Consider the following 17923-nt stretch of genomic DNA (forward strand, 5'->3'; position numbering starts at 1 on the left):
GTTTAGAAGATCATCTCGTATTTTACCGAGCTGACATGTCAATATATATAGCCGCTCGGTGCTGTTATCGTTTTGTATTGAATTGTAACATTCAATAAAGTTTGGAAAAAAAGCCGCTCGGCGGAAGTTGTATCCCCTTCCGGTTTTCAAACTGCGCATGTGCGAATACTGCGCATGTGCAAATGATTTATTCCGACCGAAATTGTGACCTTAGTGAACGTTTTTATATTCTGAAAACATTTTTCTGGGCCCATCTACACGGTTGGATTCTAATCCGACCATTGATCCCATCAAGATATTTTGTACATGTAACCGCGGCTTCTGGTGTCGACGCGCAACGTGGCGGGGGCGTGGCATCACGATGGTGGTCTCTCCATCGGGATGTCAGTCACCCATCACGATGGACGATGATATCGTCCATCGGCACAACCCTAATCCCAACATTTTGTCCCATCTGCAAAGGATCAGACAAACATCAAAGGAGATCAAAGGCCATTAATGCCAGAAAAAAGGACATTAATTGCAATGCAAAAACTTTGGTCATGAAAATTCAGTTTGATTTCAGTGTTGTCACTGAAAAAAAGTCAAATGTTCATGACGTCCAAATATTATTATGATATAATTATCCTGAGTTCCCATCATTGTTCGTCCTTGAATAGTCAAATGGGAACAGGAACGTTTGTATTTTACAAAGACAGAAAACATGTTAGACTTGATAACGTCATGAAATACAAACACACTCTTATCTAAAACAAAGACACCAGACTACGCATTTCCTTACAATTACTGTCACACTGTCACTAGAAACAGAGGAAACCCATCAGGGCATCGTTGGAAATTGCTCAGTGAATCAGGCAAATGTACACAAACAGCCACAGGCACAGTAGAACAATGACAGCAATCAATGTTCTGTAGACGACCGCTGCTGGTCCTTTGAGCAACATGACCAGATGACGGCCGACCTGACTGACAGCCAGATCAACCTTCATCTCCAGAGAGAGCGGCGCTCCAGCAGTGACCGATGAGCAAAGGGAATGAATGGGCCACAGATGTGGCATGAGGCCCTGAAGTCCGTCTGTGTCTTCATGTCTGTTCCCCCTGCAGTCGGCTGCTGTTTTACCAAACAGCCGACGGTTTTATCCGGCTGCACTTACTGCATGCAGCCAATGCAAAGCGGTCACTGCAGGTTTTGTACACAACATCCAACTGACAGTTGTATGGTGTGAAAGTGTCTTTGAATAAGCACTTTTCTACACTTTGAAACCGTTTAAACTGCAAACACTGTGCTTGGTGAGCTTTCACAGAAATGAACAAATGCAGGATTTCCACTAGAGAACAGAATTGTGCTCCTCAACATCATGATGAGCGTCTCATCAGCCAATGATCTGAATGTTAACGAGCTCCTTATCAAACAGCTTGAGGGTTAAATCCATTGTCATTGTTAGTTTTGTGCATCATGATCAGAACAGCTGGCTTTGAGATTCAAGGCATGAAGCCATGAAACGGATCCCATTCTAGGTTTTTCACTGAATCCATTCAGATTACAGGCGATGTTCAGATCTGCAGATATTAGTAACCTTCCTCGATAATAACGTAAGGTTCAATGCTAAAGCACGGTTTAGGCTAGACCCTTCACGCTACTGCCTAGCTATGCACTTCAAATGCCGCGTGGGCCGTCCCAAAGCCGCTCCTCGGCTCAGAGACCCGGTTCTCCTGAGTCCAGCCGCCGCTCACACAGAACATCCGGACGGACTGCGGTCCGGAGCCTCCACCGTTGTGACACTGAAACAGAACATCCCCCCTTACCTGCAAACACGCAGCTACGAGTCCGGCTGCTGTGCTCACAGACATGATTGCGTAACAGTCCAAGCACCATTTAGTAATGCGTGTGCACGGATTTACCAAATGGATGGACCAACATTTCCAATAGCTAGTTGTGACAATAGATAAATGTAGTTTGTGTTCTATGTTTCTGTTCTTTGGGTGCAAAAAGACACAATGGCAGCTGTTCTAAGGAAAACAATGAAAAGTTGGAATGAATGCGATTAGCGAATGCGATGAGCCAATGCGATTAGCCAATGCGATTAGCCAATGCGATTAGCGAATGCAATAGCTCCAGTGATCATGTTTCTCAACCCAACGGCAGAAAGAGAAATAAACTGGACATTTCAACACAAACTGTCTCAAGTTAAGAACAGATAGAGACCTGAAATCTGAGAATACACACGATTGTCGGATTGTAGAGCTACAGCTGTTTGCACTGGTGTGAACGGGACTAACTCTGCTGTTTAGAAAGGTCCAGGTGGCTCAATGACCTGCACCTGCTTTGAATTACCTTTGTTTTGAAAGAGTCTTCAATACGGAAGTCAAAGGGCTGCCTTTGTAACAGATGAACAATCAGAGCAAGAAAAGAAGGAATATTCAATAAAAGGGAACGGCCAGAGACAGAAACACTAATTGGCTTAAAAAGTCCAACAGGTGACCAATTATCCCGCCTTTTGCACCGGCCGTGGCTTATTTAATGAAAGAAGACAAGTTATGGACTTTTCTAAAGGCTGAGACAGTTTCTTAAGGTAATAATGAAATGTCTTATGCTCACTCAATAGTTGGGCGCAACTGGGTTGTCCTTTGAAAGCAACCTTTGAGCATTTGTGTCTCTGTAGGGAATCCTTTAGAACAGGGGTCGGGAACCTTTTTGACCAAGAGAGCCATAAACGCCACATATTTTTAAATGTAATTTTGAAAGAGCCATACAATAATGTAGTGTCCCTTTCCCACACTGAGGCACGGAGACTTAACCCCTTTTAAGGTTCTTTGTTCTGGTTACTGCAGACCCCTAACAAACGCCGTACAATTAATTCAGCAACTCCTTATTCTCGCCCGCCGAGACGAGACGAGACGAGAGCGCTTCTCTCAACTTTTTATTCCCCTGCTACCGCTGCAGCCCTCCCATTTCCCTTATTCGGCCCATGGCTGAACCCCATTGGTCCAAACTCCCTAACAACAGGCTGAGCGACAGAACAAAGGGCCAATCAGATCTCTGCTTGATCGATGCGTTCCATGAACTCCAGAACTTTTAACGCGGCCCAACAGCCAAGTTAAACTCAGTCCGCGACAATATTTTTAAAACTAAAAATACAAATGAATGTGTGCATTTGATGTAATTTTAACACTTTTAAAGTACAATAAGTCATCGTTATGCTGTTGCTAATAAATGATTCGTGGTAGTTTTGCTGATGGTCTTGTCTGGTTGATACGTGGTGAGTTTCTGCTTCATGCAGGCGTTGAGACTTTAAACGTGATCTTAGGTCTGAATGTTCTGTAGATGTGAGACAGATTGATCACATGCAGATACGGAGACAAACACACACTCACACGCTGCAGTGAGTGACGGGCAGCGGGGTTTACGTTTTTGCCATCCCTGCGCGATTCACCTGCTGCCCCCCCCACCCCCCCACCCCCTTCTCCCTCACACATCCCGTCTCCGCATCTGCGCGCTCTTTCTCAGAGACGGGAGCGCGCAGTTTTAGGCACGGCAATTCACAGGTTTCCGGCTGCTACAAACTCTGTGAAATAATAGATAATAGTAAACTGATAGAGCCAGTTTAGCTCGTGCTGGTTTGCGGCGCCTTCCGTCCGTGAAACCCGGGTTCGACTCCAGGCTGCTCCCTGTTCCCTTCTCTACCTCTGCCGGTTCCAAGCCCGGTTAGAGAAGGTTGCGCCAGGAAGGGCATCCGGCGTAAAACATTGCCAAATTTACCATGCGACTTGTTCGCTGCGGCGACCCCTGATGGGAGAAGCCGAAAGTGGAAGAAGTAAACTGATAGTGCTGGCGCTGAATTTTTCTCTCTAAGCACTGTTACTACTGCGCGCCTCTGGCATCGCATCGCGCCCGAGAAGGACTGGTCTAATGAAAAAAAAAAGTATAATTAAAGATTTGTCTGCGAGCCACATGTGACCATCAAAAGAGCCATATATGGCTCGCGAGCCATAGCTTCCCGACCCCTGCTTTAGAAGCACGAGCCCACGAACACCCCCACATTTCTGACAAGTGTGTAATTATTAGCAGGAGACAGAAAAGCATGACGACAACGCAAACAACAACTTAAAGATTAACCTTTCAGTTTGTTCTCACAGCTGTTGCGCAATAACGTGCATTCAAGTCAAACGGGGGATTTATTGTTTTTTTTTGTGCTATTTATAAAGCGAGGCTTTTTCTTTTTGGAAGTTTAATTAGTAGAAACACATTCTGGCCCACATAGGCTTAAAAAGGGGTAGGGGTGCCGCCAAGCTACAATTATTCCTAGAAGTCATTAACTAAAAGCAGCACTGGTGCCTTTGGTGTCTTGAAGGGGAAAAAATATGATGTTTTGGAAACAAAGTACTGCATTCCAGCAAGTATTAGTGAGCATAGATGTGGTATGTTTGTCAGAAACAGAAGGAACAGCCTGTGTTTGGAAATAATGAGTCTTTTTTAAGGCATTCGTGGCCGGATCCACGGCTCCCAGACTGCTCCATGTGGGTGGAAAATGCTGAAGTACATCAGGCTGTAATGCTTCTGCTGGTGCCACTCTTTGTACAGTAGATGTAAGCAGACTCTAAACGTATGTGTGGCTTTGTCAGACGCAGCAGGTGGACTTGCTGCAGTATTGATCCCAGCCAGAACCTCAGGTTCTCCCATTGATCAGAATAAAAGGGAGTCTGAGCCGATCTCTGGCCTCCAGAATCAAGACGTCGTCTGCATCGATTCCAAACCCACTCCACACCAAGAGCTGCTGCAGAAGGTTTGTCTCTGAACAAATCTTTGGGTTTCTTGAAGAAGATTGTTAAAGTGGCAAAATCAAAATGTAAAATGATGGAAAATGAAGGTTTTTAGCAAGAAAATACATCTTAACAATAACTCCAGAGCTCCTGCTTTGCTCGGTCATTTAACAAAACCCACTGACTGTAAAAGACAACTGGACTGAGTGACCCCTCCCCCTCACGTTCCAAACAGGAAGTCCCGCTGGATCCAGGTAGCCAGAGTCCCATAGACGTCAATAGAAATAAACAGCTGATTGTCAGTCATTCTATTGGTCAGAAGAACCGTTCTGGATCTGTTCTTGCTAACACTAACTTTTTTCATGATATTTTTCTGCAGTGCAAGTATTCAAGTTGTAAATTGACCAATCAGATGCATCAATTAACGTTTGTGGTCTAAAGCCGAACATTCAAAACGTTCCATTGACAAACTTTGTGTAGCGTGCCGTGGACTCCCACCAAACTCACGCCTAACTGGGAAGAGTGGTTGCCATAGAAACGATGACCCAGACCAAATCGGACCAACCACTGCTGACTGACTTCCTCTGGCTCCCACATGGCGGCATCCCTGTTGCTACAATGGTGACTGAATTCAGGCCTGCATGTTCATCTAAACATTTATTGACATCTTGGTGTCAGCTTGTCCAAAACTCACAAGATGGCAAAAACAGCAATAAACGGTTATTTAAATGTTTACACATATGCATAAACAGAGAAAACCAGTATGTTTATTAAAAAAAGCCCAATAGCACATCAGTGACGCGCCGTCAGGCTGCGTCACTGATGTGCTCACCTGCCATGATCGTGATAAAATAGGAAAAGGTAAATTGAGTAAAGATTATTTTCTACCGATCTGTAGTCAACTCAACACGTTTTCCACAGTTTCTGAGATAGGGCTGGCCGATATGGCCTAAAGATCAAATCTCTGATTTTATTTCCCCCTCCCCCACTTAAGGAAAAAAATAAGTACACACCCCAGACAACTTAAAGCAACTTTTACTTTTATTTAATCAAACTCAAGCCAAATGTTACCCTCATTTCTGGGATGAATAATAAATAAATGAACACGGTCATGGAATCAAAGTCCCAGCTGTGTTTTCAGTCAGACTTTGTCGTCCAGACTAGAAGCAGACAAACATTCACCGTGAGAGTAGCAGCATTTTCTAAAGGATTAACAATACAGCTCACATCTGGGCTCTAAGGTTTGAATTCAATGAAGAAACCCCGTCTTCTCCACCGTATCTATGGGTACCATGACTTTGGCTATATGCAAAGCTACCACTTCGGTGATTGTTCTCCACCGTGCCCCTTTCCTAGGGATGGGTACCGAGCCCCGGTATTGGACGAGCCCCTGGGCGACATTCTTCAGGACCGCAGTATCGTTAAGATCTGACCTCCACAGTTCTGCTATCGGTACTGGAGAAGTCACTTTTTGTGTCCCACAAGATATAAACTAGGGCTGTGACGGTATGGGATTTTTGATCACCGCACTGATGAAGCAGCAGGAGTCGTGGTTCGTGCTGCACGGCGGTTACTGACAAGAAGACGTGGCGTGTTTGCTTCGACTCAGAGGATGCTAGCAGCTGTAGCAATGAGGAGACGTCTGGTATGAAGGTACGCCGATACGTGTTTATGACATATAGATTGTTGGGAAAACAGTGAGAAGCAATGTGGATCACGTTAAAAGTTGTTTTATGAGTCTGAATTCACCCGTCCACATTTTAATGAGTTGATGTGTCTCATCGTTGTGGTTTTATTGTGTTGGTTTAAGCATCTGTTGCTTCATTCTATCCTGTTTACGTCGCTCCGGTGCCATTTTGGTTCAGCTGTTCCGCTCCGAGGACGGATTGCATTCAGGAATCTCAGAGCGAACCAAAGCTCAGTCTGATTGGAAACGAACCGAAACCACCTCCAAAGACGGGTCAGAGTGTGGTTCCTGTTCCCGGAGCAGGGTCCTCTCCATCGCTGGTTCACTTTAAGCACCAAATGTGTCCGGTCTGCATGCAGCCTTAATGTCATTGGAGTAGGAAGTCCCTCACTCCCTCTGGTTCTCACATACCGTCAATGCCAGAACCTCACGCTAGGCTGTAGCTCAGATTTACAAGAGATGCCACCAAACTTTAAATTCTTCTGACTTTTTCCCGTCCATTCTCAGATGAGCCATGCAGCAAACATTACAAGCCAGGCTGTCTGGCATGATGACAACTGATTCACGGTGACCATCGCCACTGCGAGAACGCCTCACTGAAACACTACCCGCCCAACACACACTCATCGGGGAACTTCAAGGTAACCATGGAGATGTTCGTGCAGAACCAGAAAACATCCCCAAACACGGGTTCATCCAAACCTGTGAGTTTGCACCTGGCGGTAACCGCGGCGTCCCGCGCTCCCTACGGTTGAAGGACCAGTCACTGACACGCACATACCGGCCAGCCTTGACAGTGGGGTGACTCAGACCCAGCAAAGTCTGCAAGCATGTTCAAGTGTTCTGCAGGAAGACGGCATGACCTCTGTTATCCAAATGCAGATACAGTAACTACAGGATCTCAGACTTGCAGCTGATTTTTGATGACTTTCTGTCACAAGCATCTGAATATAGTCATTTAAAGTGAATCATTATATGTTTTCAGTGGTGCTTCTAAAAATAGCAGGGCGCAGAGAAATGCCACGCTAAAGTCATTACTTCACCATTGTGCTCCGCTGAATGGTCTGGATGACATTTTTAATGGCATCCTGTTCCAGACGTCCATATTCCACTATACTTCAGAATTACTGTGATCGTGTTTATGTCACGGGGAACACAGATATAACCAACAGGAGACAGCAAAGTATTTGTTTGTGCTACCAACACAGATACAATGACGCCCACTGGAGTAGGACGACTGTCTTCAGTTTGATGAAGCCTAGATCAGCGTCTGTAACCTCATTCTACTCAGCAATGTTTACTGAAACATGTGCAAGAAGGCCAAACCATGAAACCAACACGCAACAGCAACACGCCGGCCTCGCTCAGGCCTGACAGCAGACGGAGTCAGAATGAGTCACTTCATTCTCATCCAGCAGAAACCTTGGAGGAGGAGTTCATCCAGAGTCTCATGGTTGGGGTTAGAGAACTCTGTTGAGGAACTACAAGCTTCTATGGTGACCACACGCTCCTACATCCCACCATACATCCGTGTACAGCAGGGGGGGCAATTATTTTAACTGGGGGGCCACATTGGGTTCTAAAATTGGATAGAAGGGCCGGACCAGGAGCAGATGCATGGAGTGAGAATGAATAACATGGAATGTAGATGAAAACATTTATACTGAAAATGATATTCTAAAACCGAATATTCTAGAGTTTCTGGTTTAAAACCTTTGTTCCCATTTGAGATCATTTTTTATTGTGAAGCCCTTTGGTTCCTTCAATGTGTTGTAAAGTGATATATGTATAAAGTTTCATTCATTCATGACCCTTTTAATAAAATAAATAACATTATCTATGAAATAAAACAATGACCAAATAACACTCTATGATTTCAAAGACAAAGATTCAGGAAAATATACTGATACATTAAAAAACAACAAATATTGGATCCTCTCCTCATAATTCTGCAGAGAGCTCCTCACGTCTCTCAGTTTGAGCAGCTGATCTGTGTTCTGCACGTCTGTTTCTCACACAGTAATGATGAAAAAGCTCATTTCTGTGTCTTCTGCTGCAGCTAATCATTTATCTGTTACCTTTTCACCAGAACAGAGTCCCTCGTATATTGAAGGAGTTATGTTCTACAAATAACCCTGATCGGTGAAACCCACAGAGAATGATTCCAGAGGTTTATGGCAGTAAACTCCTCACTGCATAAATACACTTTCCTCACACAGACATGAACATTTTCACCTTTTCTCTGGTTTAAATTCTCAAACCTTCATAGAAATTAAGTCCAGGATCTTAGAATGAAAACAAAGATCTGATCGATCTCAGATTTCTGATCTGAAGAGCTCCACGTTTCTGTACTGGAGACACGGAGGAGATTGATTGACAGGGTCTCCAGCCAATCAGGACACAGAACAGGGTGTTTAAAAAACCAGCATAATCTCTAAAAGAACGATCTAAACCGTGAAACTGTAGAAAGGGAAGACTGTCTTCTGTTCTGATTGACAGATGTTAAAGTTTCAGGTTGGAGCTCAGACTGCAGGGGGGGGGGGATGTCCCGTCTTGATCGTGTGGCCAGATTAAAACAAACAAACAAACATGGGGGTCTGATATTGTTCAGCGGGCCGGACCACACATGGAGGGGGGCCGTAGTTTGCCCTCCCCTCCTGCTAGCTTACAGCCCCTCACTCCCTGGGTGGCAGTTCAGTGTAGCTCAGGCGGTAGAGCAGGATCGATTCCTGCTCTCCCCAGCCAGCTGTCATCCCCCCAACGTGGCTAGTCTGCAGCTCGCTGCTCCCCCCAGGGGAGGGGTCAAAATGTGGAGAGGTCTTTCCCCATTGTGGAATAACTAAAGTATCAATTATTATTAATTATTATCCTAATTTATCAGATGTAAAACAGGCGAGGAAGCAGTTCTGATCCAGATTCCAGCTCAGACCAGGTCAACACAGACTCTGTGGTTCTATAGCGGGTCGCTGGTGCCGTTGGTGGTTTTATGTCTACCAGCATCTTTCCGTCTGCTCCTGATTCCCAATGATTTGAAAAACCAAATACCCAGAAAAGAAACTTAAAGCTGCATTTCCTGCACGGTAACAGAAACGCCACAATAGAAGAAACGTGATTGTCATGGGGGGGGGGGGGGGGGGGGGGGGGGTAACTGCTCTACCAAGGCTAGAAACCTTTTCTGCTTCTTATTATTGCTGGGGGGGGGGGGGGGGGGGGGGGGGTCACACAATGACTGTTTTTCTAAATTGCTCTACCGTTTACGGGGTGGGGGGTCACATACTTTCCGTTTAGCGGACTTAATGGGAAAAGGAAAACACAGCAGAGGTCAGAGGTCATCTACCGTTAACCACCAACGGCTCCTCCTCCCCCTGCCGGGGACGCTCACGTGTCTCACCGGGAGGGAACCTCGCCGTAAAGTTCCCGGGATCGCTTCTCCTCAAAGCCCGTTACCGAGCAGTGCGGCCAGCAGCCCACCGACAGTCACCGGACCCTCACGAGCGCGTGCTTACCGGCGCGTGCGGGAGGAAACTCCTCTTTAAAGGGGGACAGCCCTCCTCGAAGGAGACTCCGAGACTTCCGTTCAACAGACGAGCCGCCCTGGACCGTGTCGGTCACGAACAAGCCCCCAACGGACGAGGCGCACGAGCCCGCAGCGCACGAGCCCGCTCTCACATCTGGCTCGTTCTACTGGTGTTAGCCTGTGGCGCGCGCGCGCGGCGTTTCACCGGCTGAAAGTGTTCAAGTCCCCGCGCGCTCCGCCAAGTCGCACCTTGTCACGTTGGGTGTCGGTATTTACGGCGCTGAAGTGTCAAAGAATCCCCCAAAGAGACATTCAACCCGGAAACGGAACCGAACCAGACCCAGACTCCAGAACTCTGTCCCGGACGGACGTGGACTCTTACCTGCAGGACACCGTGATTTCAACTTTGGTGGCCGGGATGGACGCGCTGAGCGGGTCGATGTCTCCGACAGACGCCATGTTCGGGAAACTGGCGGTCATCGCGTCTGAAGGTGTTTCCCGCCTCCCGGAGTCCAGCCTCCTCACCGGAGATGAAGGTGTGCCTCCGAGGCGGGAAGCGGAGCGGAGGAGAAGCGAGGAGCTGCGCGATGTGATGTCACCCCCTCCCCCCGCCTCCCGGGCCCCCGGTCACCCCCCCCCCCCGCTTCAGTCCCGCCTTTAGTGACCTTAGTGATGATCTCATATAAATCTGCCATAACTCCCATAGATCTCTTTTCCCGCCCACATCCTCATTGTTCACGTCACTTTGGGCCAGTTTCTGGTCCGGGTGGACTGCTGCCACGGCCACATTCACCTTTTATCAGGGCCGGGGTCCACCTTCAGCCCCCCATGGTGTCATTGAGGGATTTTGGTTTCTCAGCCACAGAGAAAACACTGAAGGACAGATTCAAAACCAAAAACACTCATAAAATAGTCATGGGAAGACAATTAAGCAACTCTTCACACTGTGTGATTTTATTGATCATAAAACTAATTCAATTTACAATGAAACCAGAACAGTGAAGTATAGCCCACCCAAAATAACAGACTATCCTGTGTTTTTGTTTAGTAACCAAAATGTCTGGTTGGGCTTTTGGAGGAGAAAATATCTCCATATGTAACCCTTGTTCTATCCTATGACCCCCCCCCCCCCCCTTCCATTGACGTGTTCTCCCTACCATGACAAAGGTGGATAAAGGTGGAAAGATTTCATGTAATCCATGGACACCAGTGAAGATCACAAATCATTGAAGAAAAAAGGTTCAGAGCACTGTCTAGTGGGTCTAGATGACCCAACTCCCAATGTTAAAGTGCCTAGGATAGGACAAGGGTTAAAGCAGACAGATGAAACAAGACAGAGTGCTTGAAGAGCAGTGGGTTAAAGAGTAATCTTGTCTGACCCCACCCATTTTGGGTGTCCCATCAGAGACTACTTGTAGGTTTTTTTAAATACACGTAAACTTTAGGTTTGTTTTAAACCTTCATCCAGTCTGTTCCATAAATCCACACCACAAAATGATCATTTTCTTTTTTGGAATATGAATGCTTTGCTCTCTGAAGTTCAGCGGATTTCTTACACTGTAACTCTAAACCGTCTCTGTCCTTGAACATTTGTTGTATGTTCATTGGAAGGGAGTTATTTGTCAGGTTGGGGGTTGATGAAGGACCCAAAATGCAGAGACGGGAGGCATGCGGTTCCAAGTGCTAGAGGTTTCTTAGATAAACAAAAGATGCTTCCAAGCAGGGAAACCAAAAAAACATCAACTGTGGGTGTTAACAGGCAAACAGGGAAGCAGACGGTTTGGACCACCGCAGAGGACGGCAGAGACAAGACAAGTACACAAACAGGACTGACCAGATACAGCTGAAAACCATCAGGGGAGGTTGGGACCAGGAAGTCCAACTCAAAAGCAAGACAGGCAGGGAGAACCGTCAAAATAAAACAGGAAACAGAAAGAGAACCCTAATCATGACAGTACCACCCCCTCAAGGATGTTACTCTGTCTCTCCATAATGATCTCTACACATATATGTTCCATGACATCATCAATACAGCCAGACATTGTTTCCACAACTTAGTGATTCAGACTGTTGTGTGTGTAAAGAGCCCCCCCGCCCTGCGTATTTGTCCTGTTCACATATTTAAAGTCAGAGCTCTGCAGCTGGAAGGCCTTTCCTGCCGTTAGCCAGGTCTGTCAGATTGCATTTATTCTGACAGCTGTGTTGAATTGGTGCAGGTGTTCCTCACTAGTTTGGTGATTCAATAGAAGCTTCTGCTGTTAACATGTATGATTGACAGTTCATGATTAGATCTGTATTTGAGTCGTATTCTTTCTCTGTATAATAACTACAGTGGTTCTTCACAAAGTTCCAGACATTTATATCTGTTGCCAGTGAATTCATGAAGATTCTCGGACATTTCGTTGTGTTTTGAAGTGTTGCTGCATAGACGGATTGAATGTGCCCCCCCAACCAAAATGAGTTTGACCCCCCAGCTTTAGAGCATTAAACCCTTTTACTGGAAAGGCTAAATGTGTTTTCAAGGGAAATGTGGAAGAAAGACAAAAGAAAAATCCTAACTGGAAAAACAGGAACGGACAAAGAAGCAGTACTGAACTACACTAACCCTTGTGTTATCCTATGACCCCCCCCCTTCCATTGAGGTGTTCTCCCTACCATGACAAAGGTGGATAAAGGTGGAAAGATTTCATGTAATCCATGGACACCAGTGAAGATCACAAATCATTGAAGAAAAAAGGTTCAGAGCACTGTCTAGTGGGTCTAGATGACCCACCTCCCAACGTTAAAGTGCCTAGGATAGCACAAGGGTTACACTCATTTTGAACTGAACACTTTCCCCCCCATGTGTGTCACTTTATGCTTGCATTGCAGCGATAGGACGTTACCTGACCGTGTTCCTCAGTGTTTACTGGACACACTTCTGAGTACAGCGATGGCTCCTGCAACCGCACACCCAGAGTTTGGTATCAAAACTATCACAGCACCTGTTGGGAAACACTGGATGGTCTGGTTGAGAAGATGACACGCCAGGGCCAGCGCCGACTCAGCACGCCGTGGACCAGGAACCAGCAACGGCTCCTCACATCAGCAGCTTTTACAATATTGATCCTCATAAACCAGCATTCAGCTGCAGACTCCCTGAACATTAAACATGAAGCCATCGCTTGGGAGGAATTTCCTCTACTGACTGAACACAGATGTGGAAAAATGTCCGTCAGTCTGTGGATGAAAAGAAAACTGAGTCAGAAACCCAGAAATGAATTCGAACAGACGGGAGAAGTTTCTCAAATCACCTGAAATTAGAGTTTACAAAATTTAAAAGATTTCTTTTAGCTCAATTATGTAGAACAAGCAGAATGTTTGATGTTTCTTTGCAATTTCAAAGGTCCATATTATAGAAAATCAGCTTCTTTTAGCTTTTAGGTTATTATTATGTTTATTCCTCACTAAAAACATCCCCAAAGTGGTTTTGAGCTTTAGACCCTCACCCTAACCAGCGAGTCCTCACGTTACATAGAGTCTGTGCTGCAAGCCCCGCCCCCAGGCTGACAGACACACCCACTTTCTCTGTGGAGCTAGCGGCTAAACGCTTTCATTTCTATGAACAATATGAACATCCATCTTTGATAAAGCCCAGGGGCCTCATTTATAAATGTTGCGTACGCACAAAAGAAGCAATTAATCCTCATAAATAATATAGTTAACAGAACGAACTAATGTACAAAACTGATGTTCTCGTCAGTGTGTCCGTCTGGCGGAGCAGATAGAGGTGCAGATAGACAGACAGATGGATAGATAGAGAGAGATGTATTAATTATCCACTGGGGAAAGTTGTTTTCATAGTAAACCATTTCTTCATAAGCTATGGAATTATTCATGCATATGCCTTTAGTTTGTTTTATTTTTGATAAAACAATGTATGGCGTATGTCTCAACCATTCAGAAAGCAACAAGAAATTACATTTGTGCTGATCAATTTCCCATTTCCACGTGGATTATTACCGACATCTGTAGCTTGTCAGATGTAATTAAATGGAGGGAAATAAAATGCCCCATCACAATGCGTAATGACGCACAATGGCTGATCTTGTACTCTTAGAAGATGTGGCAAATGGAAGAATTCGGAGTGAACGCATCTTTAGACAGCAAGAAGACTTGCTGGCAAACGAGGACGAGTGGCTTATGAGCCGGTTCTGACTTCTTCCAGCTGTCCTGTTGGACCTCTGCTGGCTTTTGGGCCCGGCGTTACAGAGGAGCACTCGGAGGAACCAGGCGTGTCACCCGGTGCATCTGGCGCTCCGGTCCCCCCCTCCCTCCCATGGAGCGCTGTAGCCTCACAACCTCGGACCGGCCACCGTCTGCCACCGTTTGCCACTCACGTGCCTTTTTGGCATTAGTAATGCCCACACTGTGCCCTCCAAACAACACTTTTCTCCTCTTTTCCACCTCGCCAACGATAACTTCTACTTCACATTGAGTGAAGTCACGTTTTTTTGATTTCCTCTCTGTGATGCTATGGTTTCGCAATCAATGAATATTCATTTGTGGGCGTTTCACGGACTATTTATGGGCAACTATGGGCGTGTCATGAAGCCGCAAAAGCTGCGCAGCATTTAGAATTGGTTGTGATTTATTAAGGGAAAGATGCGTAGGATGTGCGTGCGCACGGTTTTAGAAATCCCAATATTTCTGTGCGTACGCACGTCCTATGTTTCATCCGTACGCCACTTCTGACGCAAATCCTACACAAAGTTTTATAAATGAGGCCCCTGGTGTTTGTTTTTCTGGGAGAAACGCTGCTGAGGCCCACGCTAGGAGGATGTCATGAAATGGGCGGAGCCCACAAGGAGAGAAAGGCGGAGCCTCAGAGATCGAGTCGTCTTCCAGGTAGGAAAAGAACTGAGAAAAATCATTTACTAAAAAATGTTCTTTAGTGTGCCAAAGGTAAGATATTAGGATATCCCTTGTTCTATCCTAGGCACTTTACCGTTGGGAGTTGGGTCATCTAGACCCACTAGACAGAGCTCTGAACCTTTTTTCTTCAATGATTTGTGATCTTCACTGGTGTCCATGGATTACATGAAATCTTTCCACCTTTATCCACCTTTGTCATGGTAGGGAGAACACCTCAATGGAAGGGGGGGGTCATATGATAGCACAAGGGTTACATATGGAGATATTTTACTCTAAAAGGCTTAAGAAAAGCGGGATATTAAACCTTTCAGCGCTTTGAAGCCACAACGTTCAGTTTACCGTACTTCTGCACTATAAAACGTAGAACCAGAACGCCTTAAATGTGGATCCATTTTGGTCGAGTTTACTGATTTTGAAGTGATTTTAAAAGCAACACGGCGTCAAAATGTTTGGTTGGATGAGTCCAAGACAAACGGCTGAAGTTTGTCTAAGACGACTACAATGTCGATCATCGATCAGTGCTAGCTATGCTATCCTATGCTATGCTAGCGTGTAGCGGCGTCAGACTAACAAATTCTTCCAAATCCAAATGTATTTGACCCTTAACTGTTTTCCCTAGAGGCATAAGGAGGTACTGCATGTGTGGAAGGATTACATGTTTTATTAGATTGAACATTTACTCTGCTCTTTATACACAGGAACATTATGTGTGTGTTGACATATATTCATACACTGGACAAGCAGAACTGACATGAGTTACCATATAAGGGCATGGAAGTGCTGAGGGCTGTCAGTGTTCTGTCTGTGCTGAATGGAACAGAAAGGAGACATCTGCAGGGATGTGGACTCTGATTGTACCAGGAAGTGTTGGTCTCTGAATGTCATGGAGTACAGACAGACACAGTGTGCCTGACATGATTTATGCATGTTGGATTAGAAGAACCAGCTGCCATGAGGAGAAGCTCAGATCTGACTGATCAGGTTAGATCAGATTGATCTGATCAGATCAATCAGATCTTCTTTTCTGCAGCCCCCCCCCCACCCCCCTTCTCCCATTGCAAAGGTTTCAAACTGCATGCAGACTTGTGGGATTCTTCTTTCCCCGCTGCACATCAGCTTTTTGGTGTTTAACCATCTGAACCTGAGAGGGCCTCACGCCGCAGCAGCTTCCGTGTTCAGATCCTTTTCAGAAAGACCATGTGACCGTCCTGCTCTGCACTGAACAAGCGTCTGTGTCTCACGCAGCAGAAACAGGTTTTCTCTCACCAATGTCTGCATTCCTGAAGGGTGGAGTCAGTTTGATGCTGATGGACACTTCAGGTCCAACCGGCTTTGACACCGTTATGCTGATCTGCAGTTTCATAAACGTAACCTCTTAGCAGCAGAGGATTCAGTTCCAGTAGCTTCACCGTGTTGAGCAGAGCAGACGCTCAGCCTAAAGATCTGCCCTCCAGCCTCCTCCCTGCAGGAGCAGAAGCCCCGGCAGCTTTGTGGAGCGTTTTTGGACGTTATCGCTCAGAGAAAACAGGAGCTGGAGGCTGTAGCTGCAGATCTTCAGTCCGTGTCACGGCTTACCGGGTCCTAAAGCAGCTGCTGTGATGCTATTTTTAGGAGAAGCTCAAAAAGGACATAAACTGTCCTTTCCAGCCTGATTAGCTTAAAGGCAGAAATGAGGCAGACTCCCACCGCTCTTCATCCTCACTATTCACCTCGTCTGTTCTGCAAGTATTTCATTTCATAGCCCGGATTTTCATGTAAGCCAGAGTTAGATTCATTTTAATAATAGTTGGGACCTTTAACCCCCCCCGGTTGCCTGGAAACCAGCCTAACTTTAGTGGATTCCCTGCAGCCTGTAAGAGGAAAACTTTAGGTTGAATCAGGTTGATTTGTTTAGTCATCCGAGTCCCAGAGGAGAACTTGATAACGGTTCAGTTTAGTGACTGGAACAATGTTTTACACAGTTGAAGGGATTTTATGGGTGGGGCAATTAATGCGGGGCATCAAAAGTAAAAAACAGAAATTTTAAATCTGTCACCTCGACATGCAGAGCAGCCGATGGAAACATTACAAGTTGAAAAAACCACTTTGCTGCAGAATTCCAGGTGGACTGGTAGCTTGTGCACGTCCTGCGCCGTCATCTCACAAAGATTTGGGTCCTTTGACATTTCAGTCCTTGTTTCAAACGCATCTTAAAGTGACCTAAAGGCTCTTGTGTTGTGATTCATTGTGGTGTTTTTGTGTTTGCTAAACAGCCCCCCCTGGTGGAAAGTTGTTTCTGACACCAAATTCAATCTGAGAATGAAAGCTGTCAGATTCTGTTTTTACTGAAGATTATATTTTTAAAATCCCAACTTGCATTTTCTAAATGCATGATGAAGTTGTAACTTAAATTAGTTTTAGTTTGAATGACGGCTGAAGACCTCCAGGCTGCAGCTCGGCTTCGGCTCTTTCAGACGTACTTCAGTGTTTTCCTGGAACCGCCTTTGCTGCTGCATCTCTGCCCACCAACAACACGGCTGCTTATCATTTGCACTTCTCACAGGAGCAAATACTTTTCTGTAAAAGTACTTCTCCTAAATCCCTGTCAGGCAGGAATAAATCAACATGTTTTCCCCGCAGGACCAATTCCACACGTCTGTCCATCCGGACGTGAAACATCCATCCTCCATCAGGTTCCCTCCTGTCATCCATCCTCTGTTCTGTAACCGTTTAAAACACAACGTCTGGATCTTTGCTCTCATTACAGAGAAACAGGAAAGTTCCTGTTTAGTTTTGATGCTTTAGGGTTAGAGATTCGTACAAATTAAAGCCGTAAATATTCACACGACAGGAGAAAAGGAGGACTTTTTGACGAACAACCAGCAGTTTGGACTTTTATGGAGCCGTTTTAAAGTTTCTACATTTTAGAATCACCACAAGTTTCACTTTTCTCCTGTAAAATAGGTGAAAAACTGCTGCTGAAGCAGCTGCCAGCTCTGTCACAGATATTCTCATACGTTAGCGCCACCATGTGGTCACTGCATGGAACCACACCAAAACAAGCA

The 17923-nt window shown here is 45.6% G+C and overlaps 1 protein-coding gene across 4 annotated transcripts in view; it reads right to left on the reverse strand.

The window, feature by feature from the left end:
- LOC101158741 (copine-8) overlaps positions 1-10707 on the reverse strand; it is a 126090-nt gene extending 115383 nt beyond the window's left edge. The window contains exon 1 of one of the 4 annotated variants that reach the window (XM_023952457.2): positions 10348-10707. In XM_023952457.2, coding sequence (XP_023808225.1) covers positions 10348-10445 — 98 coding nt within the window. In that variant the 5' untranslated portion in view covers positions 10446-10707. Of the gene's footprint in view, positions 1-9839; positions 9876-9954; positions 10245-10347 lie in introns of those variants that run through there. The other 3 variants (XM_078941880.1, XM_078941879.1, XM_078941881.1) reach the window with 3 other exon arrangements.
- Between the last annotated feature and the right edge of the window lie 7216 nt (positions 10708-17923).

Source organism: Oryzias latipes, chromosome 23 (genome assembly GCF_053564925.1).
Source record: "Oryzias latipes strain Hd-rR chromosome 23, Olatipes_Hd-rR_3.1".
In the NCBI taxonomy this organism is placed as follows: Eukaryota; Metazoa; Chordata; class Actinopteri; order Beloniformes; family Adrianichthyidae; genus Oryzias; species Oryzias latipes.